Genomic DNA, 19,348 nt, shown 5'->3' with positions numbered 1-19,348 from the left:
CTTTCTGCCCATAGCACTATACTCACACAGACAGGGAAGCAATAGCTGACATGACAGCTTTTATACAACTAGTTTTATCCCTACTTATGCTTTTGGCTAAAAATAGAGAAATAAAAAGACGTGCTAAAAAAATGGAGCAGAGTTAAAAAAGGAGGAAGCTGAAAGCAAATAACAAAAGCTTGGGGTAGGCATTTCCCCTTTCAGCATTATGATTCCATTCTCTCACCCAGGAAATAACAGATAGAATTATCATTTCAATCCCAGAGAGGAAAATAAATGGAATTGACCATAAAGAGGTAGGGGAAAAGCTGCAGGAAGCAGAGGTATAAAGACTGTGAAAAGCAGCCAGAATAGTGAACTGTAATTGACTGAACACATACAAAGTTACGCTACTAAGAATGTCACTACAAAAAGTGTAACACTGATTCATTTCTATAAGAAGTCAAACACAGCTCATTGGCATGGCAGAGAAAAAGCTGAAGATATCAAATAAATAAACAAGTAACAATAAGAATCAACAACACCCCCTCAGATTGATAGACTATAGAAGCTACTACTTCCCCTACATGATGCTTTTAATTGCTATTCCTACAGAATTGTTAACTTTTGAATCTTTGGATCCTAAAGCTTCTATCTTCTTTAAATATTTCAAGAGTAAACAAGAAAAAGAAAATATACAGTATTATCTCCTTGAATCCATGCCACAAATACCAAATTTTATAATCTCCCTTAATGTTTGTAAATCTAAGATTGATGCTAAGTTTGAAAGGCTGGGGGGCAGGGTGCGCTCTTATATTTTGACTTCTTAAGGATTGCAGTTAGTTAGTTCCCTATCTCTCACAAGCACAGAGCTAGAACAGAAAAAGAAACAGTCTTCTTATAAAGAGAAGTCAAAGTAGCATCTAAAATCATTCCCTGTAAATAGGAACTTGGATCTACATTGAGCCATAAATGATAACCAGTGGGAGAAGTTTTACAACAAAAGCAAGAGTGGTAAAAAGCAGAAGGTCAAAGTTTAAAGTCAGTCCTGTAAGAACAGTGACAAACCACTCACAGTTCCCAAAAAGAGTGTTGCCAGCATGAGGTTTCATCACTGCCCTTTGTTCTTCACATTGGCCAAACCCTCCTGTGCTATGGCAGCGTTATTAACACGTTGCTTGTTCCTGATGGTGCTCGTGAATCAGTGACTTAAGAGTTTTGGCTGCAGACTCACTGAGAAACTTTCACTTCAGAAACCAAAACAAAGAGGTGCAGGCATGGCCTACCTCCGGAATAATTTTCTCCACAACAGCAACGATTTAATGATGGAATTTTTCGTAAGGTGGTAGGGAATAAGACAGCCAAGCCACAAGCTTGACACAAGCTACAGCAGGGAAAGGCCCCCTCAAATCTTGCAGTTCTTGGGGCAACAAATTGCTTTACTCATAGGGAAGAATGGATCTACCTTTGTCTGCAAGTCAGACACAATCAAAACTGAACCACATTAACAACTTCATAAAAACCTAGAAACACCAACCAGAGAAAGTACTTTGGACCTTGTAGTAGGCTACAGGGAAAACTATTTGAGACAAAAAAAATCTCAGCTTCTGTGCAAATTGTACTAAAACAAAGGCCGAGACGTTAAAGGAAATTTTCAACTGGCAATTCATTTAATCCTAACACTTAAACAGCAAGGAGTGAATTAGCATACAGCTATTTCAAGTATGTTGTTCTGTAACTAAGGGCTACCTACCTTATTATCAGTTGCATGCAAGGTACCTGAGATACCTGATGATTTAACCAGAATTCCTTGTATCAATCCTAGTTACACTGGTTTCTTTAAAACAACATCCACCATTAAATTAAAATCTAATCTTCCAAATCTGCCTCTGAAGGAGTACCTTGAGTCAATCATTCATGTCAGGTCTAGTAACAGACATAATCAAGTGCTTTGCCATTTATTAACTTGTAGGGTATACAGATATTTATCTCAACACTGGGTGAAAGTCTTCTTGTTTTATGCTTAAGCTTGAATAATTTGTAGCAATGGTGACCTGAGATAACTTTCACAATCTGATTTCATGTTTGCGCGCTATGGCTCTCAGCCATTTGAGCCAGACACACACACACAAAAAAGATGATAAAAAACAAATCAAAGAACTTTATAATGTGAAGACAAAAGCACATACATGGGGGAGAGGGGAAAGCAGAAACACAGGTGCAGGAAACTCATAAAAAGTTATTTCCTCAAAGTCTGTTTTTCAAGTGGATTATACTAGTTTTGTATTAGTTGTTAGGGACCATGGGAATTGCTGATATGACCATAGGCTTTATGAAATAAAGGGTGGAAAAAATCACAAAACCAGGCTGACAGCTAAGAAGTCATGACACATCATTGGTTATTCTCTGATATATAATTTAGTGTAACATTCCAAGCAATTGGTAAACCTTTTTCTTTATCTATAGTATGTGTACATTGGGATTCAGACTGTCATTTCTGTATGGCCCATTCACACCATGCTCAAGATCAACAATTGTAACCGATTAAATCACATGATCCAGATACAAAAGATACTCAAGCATATAAAAATAGTTTTAATTAAGCGTATATTACAAGACATCAATTAACATGAAAAATAGCAGAAGATCTGCTACACAAACTTGGCACTCATAAAGAGAAGCATCCAGTTCACCAGCAAAATACATATAACTGTAGCTGAAATTAAATCAAGCCACATCCCACTCATTGAAACACAGAACTGACAGGGTTGGAAGAGACCTATGGAGATCATCCAGTCCAACCCTCCTGCAGGGGCACCTCAAGCAGGTGACACAGGAACACGTCCAGGTGGGTTTTGAACGTCTCCAGCTGGAAAAATCCACAAGTTCCCTGGGTGGCCTGTTCAAGTGCTCTAGCACCCTCAACATAAAGAAGCTCTTCCTCAAGTTGAAGTGGAACTTCTTGTGTTTTAGTTTATGGCCACTGCTCCTCATCCTGTCTCTGGGCATCACCAAAAAGTCTGGCACCATCCTCTTGACACCCACCTTTGAGATATTTATACGCCTTAACAAGATTCCCTCTCAGTCTCCTTTTCTTTAGACTAAACAGCTCCAGCTCCCACAGTCTCTCTTCGTGAGAGATGCTCCACACCCCTGGACTCTGTCCAGCAGCTCCTTATCTTGTACTGAGAAACTCAGTAATACGAGCGTGGGGTGCTGGTATATCCCCATACTACTGAATGCAGCAATTAAAAAGCAGGCAGAATCCAGCTACTGGGCTCGGGAGGTGAGTGAGGCAGCAGGGATCCTCCCGTGTGATACCAAAGGCTTGCCCATCCCAGGGGTGAGCGGTTTTCCTCGGCTCGCTGCCACAGCCTCTGTGGCTCCGCGCCACACAACGGCATGGCGCGGCTCGTCGGTGCAGCTCACACGCGAGATGCCTCGCTGTGAGTCAGCTGAGCGGCAGCGGCGTGCACAGCCGAGGGGCCACCGGCACCCCGCACCGCCCCGGGCCGCCCACCACCACCGCCGCCCCCGGACGCCGGTCCAGTGGCCTCGTCACCGCCTCCCCGGGGCTCCGGCGGTCACCGCGGCGACGCCCCCGACTCACCGCACTCGGCCGAGTACTGCTCCGCCCACTCCCCCGCCGGGCCGTGGCGCTGCCTGTGCCGCTCTTGCTGGAGCAGGGACAGCGCCGGGTAGCGCTCGGTGAGGGCGAGAGCGACCCGGGCCAGCACGGCCAGCACGGCCAGCAGCACCCACGGCCCCCGCGCCAACCCGCCGGCAGGTGCCATCTTCCCAGCGCGCATGCGCGCCGCTTCGGCCGGGAACACGGGTTGCCCCCGCCGCCCCTCCCGCGGGGCCGCCGCCGCACTGCCCCCTGGGACATGGAGTTCCCCACTGGCGCAGCCCGGCGGACGGCGGCAACAGGAAAACCACAACTCCCGGGATGCAGCGCGGCGCGGTCCGGCTCGGCTGCGCTCCCGAACGCGGAAACGAGGAGGCGGCTTGGAAGCGCTGACAGGGTCGGGGCGTGCTCCCGCGCGCTATGGCGGCGCTGGGCGCCTACCGCTGCATCGAGTGCAACGGGGAGGCGACGGAGTTGTACCGGGACTACCGGCGCGGGGTGCTCCGTATCTCCATCTGCGTGAGTTGGGGCGGCGGGCAGTGGGTGGGGGAGGCGAGGAATGCACGTGGGAAGCTTTGACGTCAGCAGGCGGCAGTGGCGGCGCGCGGCACGTGGTGGTGGGCCCGGTGGCACGCGGGCGCCTGAGCCCGTTGGAGCGCCCCCTGCTGCCGGGCTCGGGCCGTGCCCGCTTTCCCTGAATCCAGGTGTCTTAGGAGCAAAGGCTGAGGGACCGGGTCCTGTTCAGCCTCGAGAAGAGATGACTCAGAGGGGACCTCATCAATGTGTATAAATATATAAAGGGAGGGTGTCATGAGGATGGAGCCAGGCTCTTCTTGGTGCTGCCAAGCAATAAGACAAGAGGCAATGGGCAAAAACTGATTCATGGGAAGTTCCATCTGGATATGAGGAAGAACTGCTTCAGTGTGCAGGTGACCGAGCATTGGAACAGATTGTCCGGAGAGGTTGTGGAGTCTCCCTCGCTGGAGATGTTCAAGAACCATCTCTGTACAATCCTGTGCCAGGTGCTCTGGGATGACCCTGCTTGAGCAGGGAGGTTGGATCAGATGACCCCTTATGGTCCTCTTCAACCTGACCCATTCTGTGATTCTGTAGGTTTTCCATCTGCTCTGCTTCCCAGTGTCATTTTCTCCCATTCCTTGAGTGCACCTGTGTGGTAGAGCTGTCCCGACTGGCCTGTGTCCTTCTGTACAGGACACTGCAGTGTGTCTGCTGCTGTGTGTGCTTGGCCTGGCTCTTGCTGAAGGGCAGATCTGAGCATGGCTCCATGGTTGAACACAGCTCCCATGCCATTGGACCAGAATGCCAGGGTCTGAGTGATGATCATTCAAAGGGCCGTGAGGGTCCTGGTCGATGGCAAGTTGAACATGAGCCAGCAGTGCCCTGGCAGGCAAGAGGGCCAACCCTGTCCTGGGGGGCATCAGGCACAGCATCGCCATCTGGGCAAGGGAGGGGATTGTCCTGCTCTGCTCTGCACTGGGGCGGCCTCACCTCAAGTGCTGGGGGCAGTTTTGGGCAAAACAATATAAGAAAAGATGTAAAGCTATTGGAGAGCATCTAAAGGAGGACTACAAAGTTGTTGAAGGATGTAGAAGGGAAACCGTATGAGGAGTGGCTGAGGTCACTTGTGTTCAAGCCTGGAGAAGAGGAGGCTGAGGGGAGACCTCATTGAAATCTGCAACTTCCTCGTTGCTTATTAATCTGGTGATGGTAAGCAGATCTAAGGGAACCTGGGAGCCAGTAGATGGCACTCGCTCCCCTTAGTGTTTAACCATTTCCGGACCAAAGATCCTGGTAGAATCAAAGACTTAAGTCCCAGTTGCTGTTTTCATTACAAATGTCAAACTCATGTAAAAAGAGTAAAGAACTGAGTAAAAGAAAGAGCAAAGAATCACACATTCCTAGCAACTTGGAATTCTGTCCACCTTTCTCCATGCAGTCCCAGATCTGTACCATTTTTCACTTACTCGTACCAGTCTGTTTCCTCCGCTATGTTGTGGGTTGTCATGGTTCAGTTTCAGTTCTAGTTGCTCTTATGTGGTGCATGTCATATCATCTCAAAGCTTTCCCTCAATTTCTGGCCACCCAGGAGGTGCTGAGAGCAGGAGAGCTCAGGGTATATAAAGTGGAGATGAGAATGTTAAAAGATTGCCAAGATCAAGATTCTTTCAGTTGAACTGATGTGACTTCAGTTGTATCTGCGTATGGCAGGAGAGCCCTACTGTTGTCTCCAGCTGCCTCGTGGTTTCTAATAGAGTAATGCTTGGTTTACTTTTTCCATTTAATCTGCAAGAATAGTTTTGTCACTGTACCAACTCTCTGCAGGCATTCTATTCCATGCAGGCAAGGCTGTGCTCTGGCCAGAGACCTGGAAAGTTGTTCATCATCATGCTGCTGACAACAAAAAATAGCCAAGTACCAAATGTCATTTGATACCCTTCACAGACTTTCATGAGTAGTGGTATGTACCAAGACATGATATAATAAGTGTGTCAATGTTATGAATCTTCTTGATGATAAAACCTGAAAATAATGATAGCTTAGAAGTCTTCACTTAAAAATACATGAAGATCCCACTTATCAGTGTGAAACATCATTTATATGAGTTATGTATAAAACTTAGTGTAGACCTCTAAAAACTTAAGAAAAGCTGAAGGTATTCAAGAAAAATTGAAGGTCTGAAGTGACATTAGAAGGTGTGATCACTCAGCCTGAGAACATTTTTCATCTGTCTTTGTGGAGTGAGAGCACTGAGTACTGCTACTCCGCTGTAGCATTAAGAGAGAAGTGAAAAATTCATAGAAAGATTGTATATTGATACTCAAAATGAGGCCAGTGGGTATCATCTAGATAATTTTTTTTTGTTGAAAAGTGTTTGTGTTTCATTCCCATTTTCAAGTAGTACCTGGAAATACTGACACTTTAAGGAAAAAAAAACCAGACAACAACCCAACATTTGTTCCATATGGTAAGTAAAATAGAGGGTCCCAGAAAACTGGGAACAAGCAGAACATTGTCAAGATCATCACTGTTTCCTACTGACCTACAGACTTTCCCCAATACTATTTTAAAGTTATCCTTGATACATTAATAAATCTGCATCTAAAAGGTCTTTGCCATTCTCAGGACAACCCTGTCATTGAACACTTTTTGGAAGATTATCTCAAGGTTGAAGAAGCTAAGTTCTCCCAACAGCAATTTCTGTCTAGCCCTACATTTATTTTAGGATGTGTTTAACCTGATCTGGGTGTGATTTTGAGGTGAAAGATTTAAAATTGAATGCCTAAGCAACATACCACAATTTTGTATTCTGTTATTAATTTGTTGAAGGGAAGAATGAATTTTTTCCAGAGGCAAATACTAAAAGTTTCCATTAAGGAACATGTGCTTCCAGCCCACAATATTAGAGTACAATTTTGGAAATTCAGCCTAGTTCTGCTTTCGTTTAGTTCCCGCAGCATTTTTTATTGCTCTTAATATAATTAAAAGTTTCTTTGAACTCCATATTGTAATTTTCATGTGGGCAAGCATTGAAGACCTCACAAGTGTTATTATCCACCCTGGGAATAAATTTGCAATGCATGCTGAAGAAACTAAAGAAACTTTCCTCTATAAAACATGAAAGTCCACACAGTACAATGACACTTGGGTTGGAAAGGTGATATATTTCTTTAATAACTGCTACAAATTCCTCAGGTTCTGTAACTTCTTTTACAATCTGTATTGTTTAATTAAGACCATTTTCAGCTGAAGCCTAGTCCAGACCTCTGGCATTGCACATTCCTTCTTGCTCGAGATTTCCATTTAGTGGATGAACCATTTTCTTGTCCTGCATATGCTTTGCTGTGGAAGTACCAGTACAAGGGACAGATGGACCTCTTCCATATGCTTTTTGTTCAGTGTGGTAACTGGGGAGCAACAGGGGAGGGTGTGGGGATGTGTGGGCATGTTAGGATTGCCTCCAGTGGAGGTGATGTTTGGTGGTCACTTTGCTTCTCATGGGTCTGGGTTTAGTCCTAATCTGTGAACGTACTGATGTGTTCCCTATTCTGAGTGAGAATTGATGGTGAAAGTAAGCCTAGGTTGCTCTTTCTAGAGAAAATTTTGTTAATTATTTTGAGATCCTTACAATTTAATTGATCTGTAAATAACACAGCAAATCTTCACTGAATATGTTCCAAACCAACCTTAAAGAACAGTAAGAAAAAATACTGTTCCAATAACACTGCTACTACAGTAATAATTCTGGGGTGGGGGGTGGGAACACATTTGGCTAACCTGGAATAAATTCTGTGAAGTGCAATGAGTATAGAAAGAAGTTAGCAAACTTCACTTATGCAAAAATAGAAGGAGACGCATGCAAACATTTTAAAAATCTGGTTTGCAATTTCATATATGTTGTTGTGTTTAAAAATAAAATGTTAAGAATGTTCCAGACCATAACAAAGGAAAAGAAATTACTCATTGCAATATTTAGAGCTCAGTCAGGATCCCCCTTGTGTTTTGTAATAAGAAAGCCAAATTGCATGAGCAGTGCACACTTCATTTAGCTTTTCTGCAATTAAAAAATAATTGAAAAGCTCTTTTATTGCAGCAAGGCAGAGAGACCAAATGCTTTGAATGCAAAGCATTTATGTGGTATGGTAAGAATCTGTCAAGAGTACAAAGATCATCCTGGAAAATAACATGCTAATTTTACAGAACTCTATTTACAGACCAGCTCACTACTGGAAAATACATTATACAGGAAAAAATTATAAAACAGTATTTTCAATTTATTTTCTGAAATGGAATGCATCTGAAACTGGGCTGTTTTGTTTTTCAGTCTATTATGACACTTGGCTGCATCTCTAATAAAGAATCCATTCCTGAAAGCAGCACGGCTAATGTGTTTTATTATTTAAGGGTGCAATTGGGATTAAGGGCACTCTCACAAGAGTGTTAATTTGCCTTATGAACCTATGTAAATTGACCCGTGCTCATATGAAATCTATGTAAATGTTGTTACAATTTGCTGTACTTGTAGTCCAGCAAAAAATTGTAGTTTAATTTTGCCAAACTCCAAACCCTGGGGAAAGGAATACTATAATGAGACTGTTTCATTGATATTTCTAATTCCCAGAGATTTGCAAATGTATTCCTGATGTGGTTTGCATGGTATTTTTAGATCAGGATGAAGCTTTATTGTTCAGTGTGTACTTTTACTTTCTGTCATGTCCTATGCCTTCCTCTTCAAGAATTCTTTTACTTTCCACAAACCCCATCCCGAAATATTTTTATTTAAAAATAAGTAATGTTTTAATATTGGAGAGATGACTCCAAAAAAGTCATGTTCATATACTTTAGGAACTTTATCCTTCAGAGACAGAAGGTGTTTTTTCAAATGTTTGTACCCTGTATTGTATTGGGCACACATTTGTGAACACTGTTTGCAAGTTGAGTATCTTTGATGAACAAAGTAAGAGTTATGTCTTTTGAGTAGTGTTTTATAAAAGGCTGATGAACATGCAGTTTGAATTACCATATCAGTATTTTTTTTTAGTCATATTTAATACAACTGAGATGTTAAAATGTATATTACTTTCGTTAAATATTTTGGATTGCTTTGATAAAAAAGAGTCTGATACACTACACTATGAAAAAGATGGTTGCACTAGCTTTTGAAGATTTCTTTTTTCTTTAATCTGCCCTTGCTAATTGGTTTAATTTTTTTTTTAAGATAACTAAGCAAACTTCTAAGTTATGAAAATGGAAGATTTGTTTTTTAAAATGACAAGCATAGTCAAATCTTCCTATATATTTGATTAGTCAAACAGTTCTTAAAGTAAGATCTATTTAAATTTTCTAGAATATTGATATACTTTTAACATCCTTTTTTAGGAGAGATCTGTTGGACTTTCGTATGTCAGTATCAGACATCTGTAATTTTCCTTAAATTTACCAGATCAGAAGAATTTATGGTGTGAAGCTTGACTTTTTTCTTCTGCAACATAATCTTAAAGTATCTTTTAATCAAACTAGTGTCTATTTTTTCAAGAAAAAATACCGGTTACTTCTTTCTGATATCAATTACATATTTAAGGCAGAAGTTGAAAAATGGCTAAAAGCAGAGAGAAATCCAGTTCTTTTTATCTCTTTAGAACTGGTTGTGATAACTGAGGCACATCTTCAAGAAAGTCCAAAGAAGATGAAAAAGCTCAGGTTTCTTGAAGATGTGCCTTCTTCACTCATGCTACCCAGGCCACTGGCTACAGCTGTGCAGAACAGCAGTGGGGAACGAAACATGAGCACCAGTACTGTAGTTCATGCTAAACTACCTGACTAAAAATTAAGTGTGCAAGCAGTTCTCCATAGCTGAGCTGCTCATACCAATCTTCTCTGAAAGTCTTAGTGATTATCAGTGTCCACGAACTTACATCCTTTTAACTAGCTGAAACTATCTAGCGAAACAGATGTGTGCTTAAACTGCATCAATCCTTGCTTGCAGTGATTTTGCTGAAGTCAGGCTTCAGTCACAGGTTTCCTTCCTAGGCATTTAAGGTTGGTGTCAGATGTTTTAGTTGTATAGCTGGAAAAAATAATGAAAAAGCCAGGTATGGAAAAAATTCTTCCTAGAGGGCATATTAATTCTGTAGTATACTAATAGTATAGCAACCATCATCCAATTAGTCTATAGCAGTGCACATGTGAGCCTTTTGCAGGAAGGGTGGTTTGGAGGTCTCACAAATCCCTGGGTGAACTCATGCTGGGTAGGTCACTGGCTGGATAAGCACAGAGGACTTTTCCTTCTTGCAACAGAGACTCACATAGAAAAAAAGGTGTATTAGAAATATAAGATATATGAAGAAGAGGGCTCTCATCTAGCTCTAGAAGACAGAAATACTAAATTTAACATCATTTTCACAGCTGCAGAAGATTTGGTATAAGGCTGCCAGAAGCTCTGGTGCAGAAGACACCACTATTTGTGTATTCATTTGTAGCAGTCTCCTTATATATCTGCAGTAAATTTCTGTATTGTTGGTTTTGTCTGGCTGGATGGTCTGATAAATTTTCATTGTCTAAAATTCATGTCAGTTGTCAGTGAAAATTTTTCAGTACCTCTTAACAGCAATTTTTTTCATCAGTGTTTGATTGGCATCTTCCAATTGAAGATACCATTCTTTACTCAGATTTTTGGTCCTGGTCAAAAAATGTTTTGTTGTAGGAGAATTTAAGAGCATGATAAAACTGGGGGTATGTAGGATATCCTTCATTTAACCTTTATGACACCCATTGTGTTGAATAATCTGATTTTGTATGGACTTGGCCAGTGCTTGTGGAAATAAACCTATTAAAAAAAAAAAAATTACACTTGTCCAGTGCTACATAAACCCAGAGATTTGACATATGCAAATTACCACCTATAGGAATATCTGTTCATGATTTCCCAGTAGAAAGAAATGAAGCAAAACACTGCTTCTAATTAAAGTAACAATTTCTTTTTCACTCTATTAAATCCTGTAAGTGTAGTCTTGTGTTAATGTCCTTTCTTCCATCTCACTCGCTTTAATTTTAGACCTATCAAACCCTTGTTTAATTCAGTGAGTTTTTTAATTCATTACCTCTAACTTGTGTACTGTCATACACAGTGTTTTCTTATCCACATGAGTTGAGTTTTTCCTTGAGCTGGACCAAGAAACACCGATTAGAGGTTGCAGCATTCCCTAGACACTCTCTTCAGTTTATGCATTTGTTTGAATGTTTTTCTTGACATTGATGTTGGACTCTTGAGTCAATTTGCTGGTGAAATTTTGCATTGTCAGATTCTACAAAAATAATTCTGTTAAATAGCAAGGAAATGTTAACTTTGGACACTGTCCTAGTTTTGGCTGGTTTAATTTTATGCCTAGTAGCTGGTACAGTGCTGTGTTTTGGATTCAATATGGGAATAATATTGATAACACTGATGTTTTAGTTGTTGATATTAATGCTTATCCCAAGTCAAGGACTTTTCAGTTTCCCATGCTCTGCCAGCCAGCAGGTGCACAAGAAGCTGGGAGGAAGCACAGCCAGGACAGCTGACCCAAACTGGCCAAAGGGATACTCCATACCCCATAGAGTGTCATGCCCAGTAAATAAACTGGGGAGAGTTGGCCAGGAGGGGATCATCATTGCTCAGGGATGGGATGGACATAGGGTAGTGGGTGGTGAGAAACTGAGCAGTTGTTTCTCTTGGGCTTTATCTCTCTTACTATCTTCCATTTCATTACTATTATTGTTATATTTTACTTTATTTCAATTATTAAACTGTTCTTTTCACAACCCATGGGCTTTACCTCTTTCTGAGTCTCCTCATCCCATTGCAGGGCGAGTGAGCAGTGGTGTGGTACTTAGTTGGTTTTTGTATGACAGACACAATGAATCTCTATAAAACTGAAAAACCTTTATGTTCTTTTCTGGGAGTTGTCTGTAGGTGTGTGTTGTCTGATGCTGAATTTTTGACTGTTCCAGCATTTCAGAAAGTGGTGTGCCAACATTTCTCTTCTGGTAGTGCACCACCATGCACTCACTAAAATGGAAATAGAGATAATTTCTATGACTGTTGTGTTCTCAGCATGGCAGCTAATGTGAATGCCCAGGGGACCAAGATTAGCTATGGACAGCTTGGAAGAAACAAGCAGCCAGACGGGAGGATTAGCAGCAGGAGAAAGCTGACCTGCAGAAGAGCACCCTTCTGCAAGTGCACTTGTTGGAGCTGAAGCATTGGCTGCTGCTCCTCTGCTGCTCCTCAGTTCTCTGCTAGAAGTTATTTCCCCCTCAGGTCTGCTAGATGAGTCTTTTGTAAGATTGTTATTTAACTCTCCTGCTTACAGTATAACAGCCTTTTATTAGCTCTAACCCAAATCAAGGAGTGATCAGCCATGCAGGTAAGTCAATAAAGCTGGAGGGGATTGATGACAAGCAGTTCCCAGTGGTGTGGGTGAAATAACCTCTCTAGCAGACACAGCAGGAACCAGCAGCTGTGTTGGAGAAGTGATGGTCTAGTGTCCTACCACTGTTCAGTGGCAACTGACTCTTTGGCTGTAGATCTGTGTGAAAACTACATTATCAGTATTCTGAATATATTAGTGTTTGCTCAGTGATGGAAAACTGGTTGAAACATTCAGAAAATTTAACAGTATGGAAGAACAATGCAACAGCACAAAACATTTACTTTCGCCTTGAAAGAAAGAAAAAGGTAGGATAGGAGGATAAAGCATCTCTGAAAAGAGGGAAGTGATAGAAGAAACTAATTTTGTTTCTAAAAAATACCCAAAATAACACAAATAAAATACCCAGTAGATGAGCCATGATCAGTTAACCTTTAGCATGATACTGGTGCATTTCTTGAGTCTTGGGAAAGTAGTTTGGTTTTTTGCATCTGTGGAGCACAGAATGATAAAGAAGTCCATTCCTGCACAGTTCATTATTGATCTTAATCCAAAGCCTGTAAAAATCAATAATAAATCTTTCTATTTTATAAGGGAAGCACGTGTGTCAACTGTAGTGCCAAGGGAAGATAAGCAATTTTTCTGCATGGATATAAACTGTATTGAAAATGAAGATGACATTAGAGAAAGACTCATAATAATTGAACTGCTAGTTTGTATTTATCCAGTTGTACTAAGATTAGAGGAAAATTTCATAAACTCTTCCTTTCTACTTTTTTCCCCTAATTCTTATTATTTTGTGACTTTCAGAAATCCTGCCAGAAACCTGTGGATAAATACATTGAGTATGATCCTGTTATCATCTTGATTAATGCTGTTTTATGTAAAGCACAAGCATACAGGCACATTCTTTTCAATACAAAGATAAATGTAAGTTGCTATGTCCCTACCTTGTGACTTTTTTTTGTTAAAAATATATTGATTGTAATAGTTGTAAAACTTTAGAGACTCGTTCATCTCCCGCCCTTCCACAGATTTCAGCAAGCTGAACCAGTTATATCATGAATAGAACACATGGAATCTCAAACTCCCTGTTACTAAGACAGCTTCTGTCTTCACAGAAGTGATGCCACAGTACCAGCAAGTACACAGTCCTCTTACATGTTAAAGAGAAGGAACTGCAAAGAACTGTTCATGCAGTTTTCTACACTCTCTAATCTGCCTATCATGTTAATTGATGTTAAAATGATGATGTGCTAAATTACACTGTAAGAGAAAGATCTAATTGCAAATTAATTTCCAAATTAAATTTCTGTTGGAAACATTTTTTTTTTTTAAATGAGCAATACTATGCCAGTTAAACCTACTGTACTAATTTCTCACAAGTTTCTTCCTGTGTAATTAACCATGCCCTCAAAGCCAGAACAAAAGGTGGTGGCTTTCACTTGAAGTGTTGTTGATGCAGAATTACATAGTTGGGCTGGCCAGGCTGGAGTGTGGAGGTAGGACTTTTTAGTATTGCATATTTTTACTGTAAGGACTGATTTCCTAGGAGAGGGAAGCTAATCTAGAGCAAAATCTCTAAGCATGAGTGTATGCTGTGTTCATGTTGGTATGTCTTAGCCAGTCCAGTTTAAGCAGTGTAGATAAATACACTTGCCTCATCTTTCAAGGATGAATCTAACTAAATATTTTTAATGAATTCGGTGCTTCTGGAGACTGGTAATGATGTTCTTCTGTGAGGATTCTGTCTGTGAAAACTTCATCTATTCAAATGAATTGAGTTGAATTTTTAACTGGCAAAGCCCTGTGCATGTATGTGCAGTTGGCATAATTTGCCTCTAATGGAAAAAGTAGAATCTATGCACAGAAATTGTTATGGCTTATTTAAATCTGTATAAAATAAGAAATCACGTCATATATGCACTGTCTTATAGACTGTTTAATGTGGAAACATGCTAACTATTGGCCCTTACAACATAATTTTTGCAGTCACTTCAGAGGATATTTTGAAGTTTTATTTGGTTATATTGCTCCCTTTATTTTTGATGCCTCACCCTTATATGAACTAAGAAATATTTTGGTATAACTACACTATCAGTTTATTCTAATGGAGATTGTCCCAGGGAAAGAGAGAAACAAGGGTACTTAAACCAGTTTGCTGAATGGAGTAGTTGACCTTGAACTGAAATTTTAGATAGTATAATTCTACTAGCCATGGCACAATTTTGGTTTTTCATTCCTAGCTGAACAGCCTTCCCAATTTTAAAATAGTATGGATCAGGCCTTAGAAACCACAGTTCTATACCTTCTTCTGTACAAAACTATTCATGCAGTTTTGTACATGTTGTAAATTGACTATCATGTTAACAGATCTTAAAAGGATGATGTCCTAAACTAGTGGCTCAACAGAAGTAATTTTGGTTATATTCTAAAGAAAAATAATACACCTACAGACTTCTTGTGTAGAGGCATTGAAATGTATTTTAAATACTGATTTCATACTAATGCTTTAATTTATGCTGATTTAATACTAATACTTTTATTATTCTTTAATTTACCAGATTCATGGGAAGCTCTGTGTATTTTGTTTGCTCTGTGAAGCTTATCTCAGGTGGTTGCAACTACAGGATTCAAGCCAAAATACAGATCCTGATGACTTAATCAGATATGCCAAAGAATGGGATTTTTATAGAATGTTTGGCATAGCTTCTTTAGGTAAGATTGGTGATATGTATTATCTACTCTTTAAGCATTGAAGAACTTCAAGCCCATACTGCAAAAATTGATACGGAATGGATGTCATGTCCAACCCAGTATGGTTACACAATTACATACTCTCTGATTTGCCTGCATGTAATGCAAATGCCTATTTTGATCCTCATTACAGTTCAGACTGATATTATCAGCATTAGATATGAAGAGACTGAAAAGTGGCAATATTCAGAAATCTTCGCCTGAAATCTGTTGACATAGTTTGAAGGTCAATGTAGAGCTCAGCCTTATTCTACTTTTTATGTTGACTTCAAGGTTTATTATTCATTAAGGTGATACAACCTTACTAAAGTAAACAATTGGGAAAAGATGTATCTGTTTTGTGTTGTATTTTTAAACAAATACACAAAAATACAGACCAGTGTCATCACCAATAAAGAGTAAGTAATACTGTGCTCTAAGACTACACTTGAAGGCAGGGGAGGGATTTTGTTCTATGCTGCTTAAAACATTTTTTCTCATACTTTTTCAGATGATAGTGTTTAAATCAAACTTGCATACTAAAACTAGTATTTTTCTTACACATTCAGAGCTTAATTTAAATCCTTTATTGTCTAATGTTGTTTTAAGTAGGTTTTTATAGCATGTCATTAAAAATATTGAACTGATTTTTCAGTAGTGACTCATCTCTTACAGTTACTGTGGGAGTTTCTTTGACATCTGTATTAATGCAAACATATCACAGGAGCGGTGTCAAAAGAATTCTGGTAGCTCAATGGTATTTTCACCTTGGTGTTCTTTCTCATGCTGGATGAAAAGGGTTCATTGCTGGTGACCTTTTGCAAAGAAGACAAGTATTGATTTTGTTTTACAGCCTAACAGACAGTTCAAAAATCCCCCTCCTGTTGCTAAAAAGTGAAGAGGTTCTTATGCTTAACTTCCTGTGCTATATGGAGTCAGCAATCACAAGTATGGCAATCCTACAGATAGAATTCTGTGATAGAACTGTTCTGAATATCATGATACTGAATTGGTTTAAGTAATATTTGGCTATTAAAATGAACACAGATGGAGGATGTTTATATTTGCCTATGGCTTTTAAAAAGTGACTCTGTTGTATTTAGGACATGTCATTTTACTGAAATTCATTCAGAAGTGGACTTGATTTTTGGCACTTCATTCTCTCTTTCCAACTCCTCTTATTTCCTTTTAGAACAAACTTCATTTTTCATTGGCATTTTTATTACCTTGTGGTGGATGACACCTGAGACGCTGAAAAGAAAGTCTGACTTCATTTTACTTCTCAAAGCACTGCTGTTGTCCACCTATGGAAAGCTTCTGCTAATTCCAGCTGTTATTTGGGAACACGACTACACGCCTTTGTGCCTCGCTTTTATAAAAGTGTTTGTCTTGATATCAAACTCTCAGGCAATTAGAGGTACATTTTTGTATATGTGTATATGTGATGTTACAGAAGTCATTATTGTTGTTATCTTTTTTAATCTGTATCAGGTACGTGACTGAAATAGCTCTAGCTTAAAACTGTTCTACTTAAACTTTAATAGAAAGTGATTGAAACAAAAACAAATTAAAAAAGAAGAAAAAAAGCACCTCTTATCTCACCATCATCTCTTTGTAGATATGGTATTATATCCACCAGATCCATCTGTTACAATTTGAGACAACTCATCATAGATCATTGAAACATAAAATAGAATTCTTTTGAGTTTCTGAAAAATCAAAATTTCGTATTAATTTTATTCATGTCTTTGGAATACAGACTGAACAGATTTGTGTGATTTCTTATACACACAAATTAATATGAATTCTCACATGATTTCTATGATCTTCTTAAATGGTACGTGATAAATTTGTTCTGTTTTCTTTTGCAGTTACATTGAACTTGAATCGAATACTCCCTTGGTTTGCCATCCTCTTTGGATTAATTTTTGAAAATGGTGTGGTCTGCTTGTTCCAGAAAATGGGATGGGATGTTTGAAATGTCAGCCCAGATATGAAGTAATATCAACAACATGATGATAATTTTCTAAGAATGATCTCTGCCAGCAGGGTCCAAAAACACTTTTCATAGGGATAAAGAAGGTGACAGATAACAAAGAAACATTAGAAGTTTGGCTATTTACTGTGCTGAGCCATAAAACTTCAGCTTTATGTTGTTTATTTTCCCATTAAAAATATGAATGTCTCACTATCCTAACAGTTTTATAAATCCAGCTGCATAGCTGTGGCTGTAAGAAGAAAGGTACATAAAAACACCCAGCCCTGCTACCAATCACTGCATTTTGGCAGAAAGAGGAGGATGAATCGTTCCCTGAAGAGGAAGGGAGTCAGTGGAAAAATGTAAAAGCCAAAATTTATATTTCCACAAAACCAGATTTTCAAAGAGAAAAGTGAACATTTGCAAATAGTTCATTAGAGAAAAGGCAAGTATTTCAGAGTAAAACTACAGTGGGAAAACCAAGCTGCATTCTCTGGAAAGTTTATGTAACAATCCAAAGTAATAAAATATCTAGTTCCAGAGTAATCTCTCGGAACGATAGGTTTAAACTGGCTTGAAATTTTGTGTGATCTCATAAATACTTGAAATTTTGTGTGATCTCATAAATGCTGCTTAGTTCTGAAAGCTGAAGAGAAAGGACTGATCCCAAACATGCAGGGTTGTTTGGGATACCGCTTCTTCTGCATTTAAGTCATATCCCCCACACCCAGTCCTCATCTGGCTGCACATTTAGTGGAAGCAAAAAGTGAAATATGAGGTCATTCAGCAATAGAGAGGTGCATTAAAAAAACAAACAAACCAAAATGTTTAGGCCTAAATTGGTGAAGAAACATCTATAGAAGTTCTGCACCTTCTTCCTCAGCAGGCAAAAGTAGAGCTAAATGGCCCACAAAGGAACTGACAGAATCGGTGTCCACAAGACAGTAGTAAGGACACAAACCCACTTTTGTGCAGACCAGTTTCTATTTGTTCCATCCAATATTTAACTCTACTGCTTGAGTTCTGGAAGGGTGTATTATCCATAGGGATTACTTCCATTCTTCATTTTCCTCAGATGCTGTCTCATGTCTGTGTTTTCCAGAATGAATCAAAAACATTTTGCAACATCCTCAAGTTAATTCCCACCAGGTTTAGAGTAAGTCTAGATTATGACCACAGAAGACATTAAACATGTCTGATGCAACTGCCCGTGCTATGCAAGTTACTTGATCAGAAAAGCAAATGGTTGCTGATTCTTTTTTATTAAGTCAAAGGCTGATAGCACTTTTGTCATTTGTGTTACACTTTGCAACTTTCTGAGCATGTCAGAGAAAGCAAAAAACCCCAAACTGCAACATTTTTAAGTATGCAAGAATCTTGATTTGATTGGTAATAAATTCATTTCCCCAAGTTGAGTCTGTTTTGTCCATGACAGTAACTGGTAAGTGAACTCTCCCTATCCTTACCTCGACCTGTGAGCCTTTCCTTATATTTTCTCTCCAGTGCCCAGCTGGGGAGTGACAGAGCAGTTTTGGTGGGCATCTGACATCCAGACAGGGTCAATCCACCACAACTCAGGATGTTTCTTCAGAAAAATGTGCATGAGTTCTCATGCCAGTTTAGATGTAACAACTGTACTTTGGTTTATTCTTAGGTTAGATTTTTTTTTTTTAAATATTCATCATATGTGTCATGGTTATATATACCCCCCCACAACGGGCAGTTTTTGTTGGTTTGTGTTAGATACTTGCTCTGGCACCGGTTTCAGTCTTAATGCTGAGTGAAGCCCATTTAAGTGTAACTAATGCAGGTTATTATATGTAAACATGATCTCGTCAGCAGCAAATTTGTAAATACTATGTATATAAATTTTATTTGGGGACAGTTTTCTGAAATTAAACTTTATTTTGAATTTAAAAAAACTGATTTCAGGTATTTTCTGAGGTTTTTTTTCAGAACACCTAGAATGGACACGAACGCATTCTGAAAGAAGCAGTGTTTACCTGTTGTGTCACATACACTGATAACCTGTCAGTTATGCGTTCTGTAATGCTGCCAGGAGCCACCACTGCCCTTACACAACTTTGAAGCAAGGGAAGA

The 19,348-nt window shown here is 39.6% G+C and overlaps 2 protein-coding genes across 4 annotated transcripts in view; one reads left to right on the top strand and one right to left on the bottom strand.

Moving 5' to 3' along the window:
* Nucleotides 1-3,797, bottom strand: part of TTC13 (tetratricopeptide repeat domain 13) — a gene marked incomplete at its 5' end in the record, with an annotated part of 40,900 nt that extends 37,103 nt beyond the window's left edge. For 2 of the 3 annotated variants that reach the window (XR_014227376.1, XM_082303354.1), the window contains one exon: nucleotides 3,590-3,773. Coding sequence is in view for 2 of the 3 variants with exons in the window: in XM_082303354.1 (XP_082159480.1) it covers nucleotides 3,590-3,773 (184 nt within the window). Of the gene's footprint in view, nucleotides 1-3,589 lie in introns of all 3 variants that reach the window. The other variant, XM_082303355.1, reaches the window with a different exon arrangement.
* A 196-nt stretch (nucleotides 3,798-3,993) lies between these two features.
* Nucleotides 3,994-19,122, top strand: ARV1 (ARV1 homolog, fatty acid homeostasis modulator). The gene is made up of 5 exons (XM_082302762.1): nucleotides 3,994-4,126; nucleotides 13,345-13,464; nucleotides 15,099-15,252; nucleotides 16,463-16,687; nucleotides 17,142-19,122. Exons 1-5 carry the CDS (start codon nucleotides 4,028-4,030, stop codon nucleotides 17,246-17,248), a joined length of 705 nt encoding a protein of 234 aa, XP_082158888.1. The 5' UTR covers nucleotides 3,994-4,027; the 3' UTR covers nucleotides 17,249-19,122.
* The last annotated feature ends 226 nt before the right edge of the window (nucleotides 19,123-19,348 follow it).

The sequence above is a fragment of the Coloeus monedula genome (genome assembly GCF_965178545.1).
Source record: "Coloeus monedula genome assembly, chromosome: 2".
Lineage (NCBI taxonomy): Eukaryota > Metazoa > Chordata > Aves > Passeriformes > Corvidae > Coloeus > Coloeus monedula.
The sequence above is the reverse complement of the archived record's forward strand: the minus strand, read 5'-3'. Positions and strand labels throughout refer to the sequence as shown.

What these genes read in the sequence shown, in the direction of transcription:
- ARV1 (XM_082302762.1), top strand. Translation starts at nt 4,028, where the DNA reads ATGGCGGCGCTGGGCGCCTACCGCTGCATCGAGTGCAACGGGGAGGCG. An exon ending in GTTTGGCATAGCTTCTTTAG is followed by an intron (nt 15,253 to 16,462) that starts GTAAGATTGGTG and finishes ATTTCCTTTTAG; the next exon opens with AACAAACTTCATTTTTCATT. An exon ending in AAACTCTCAGGCAATTAGAG is followed by an intron (nt 16,688 to 17,141) that starts GTACATTTTTGT and finishes TTTCTTTTGCAG; the next exon opens with TTACATTGAACTTGAATCGA.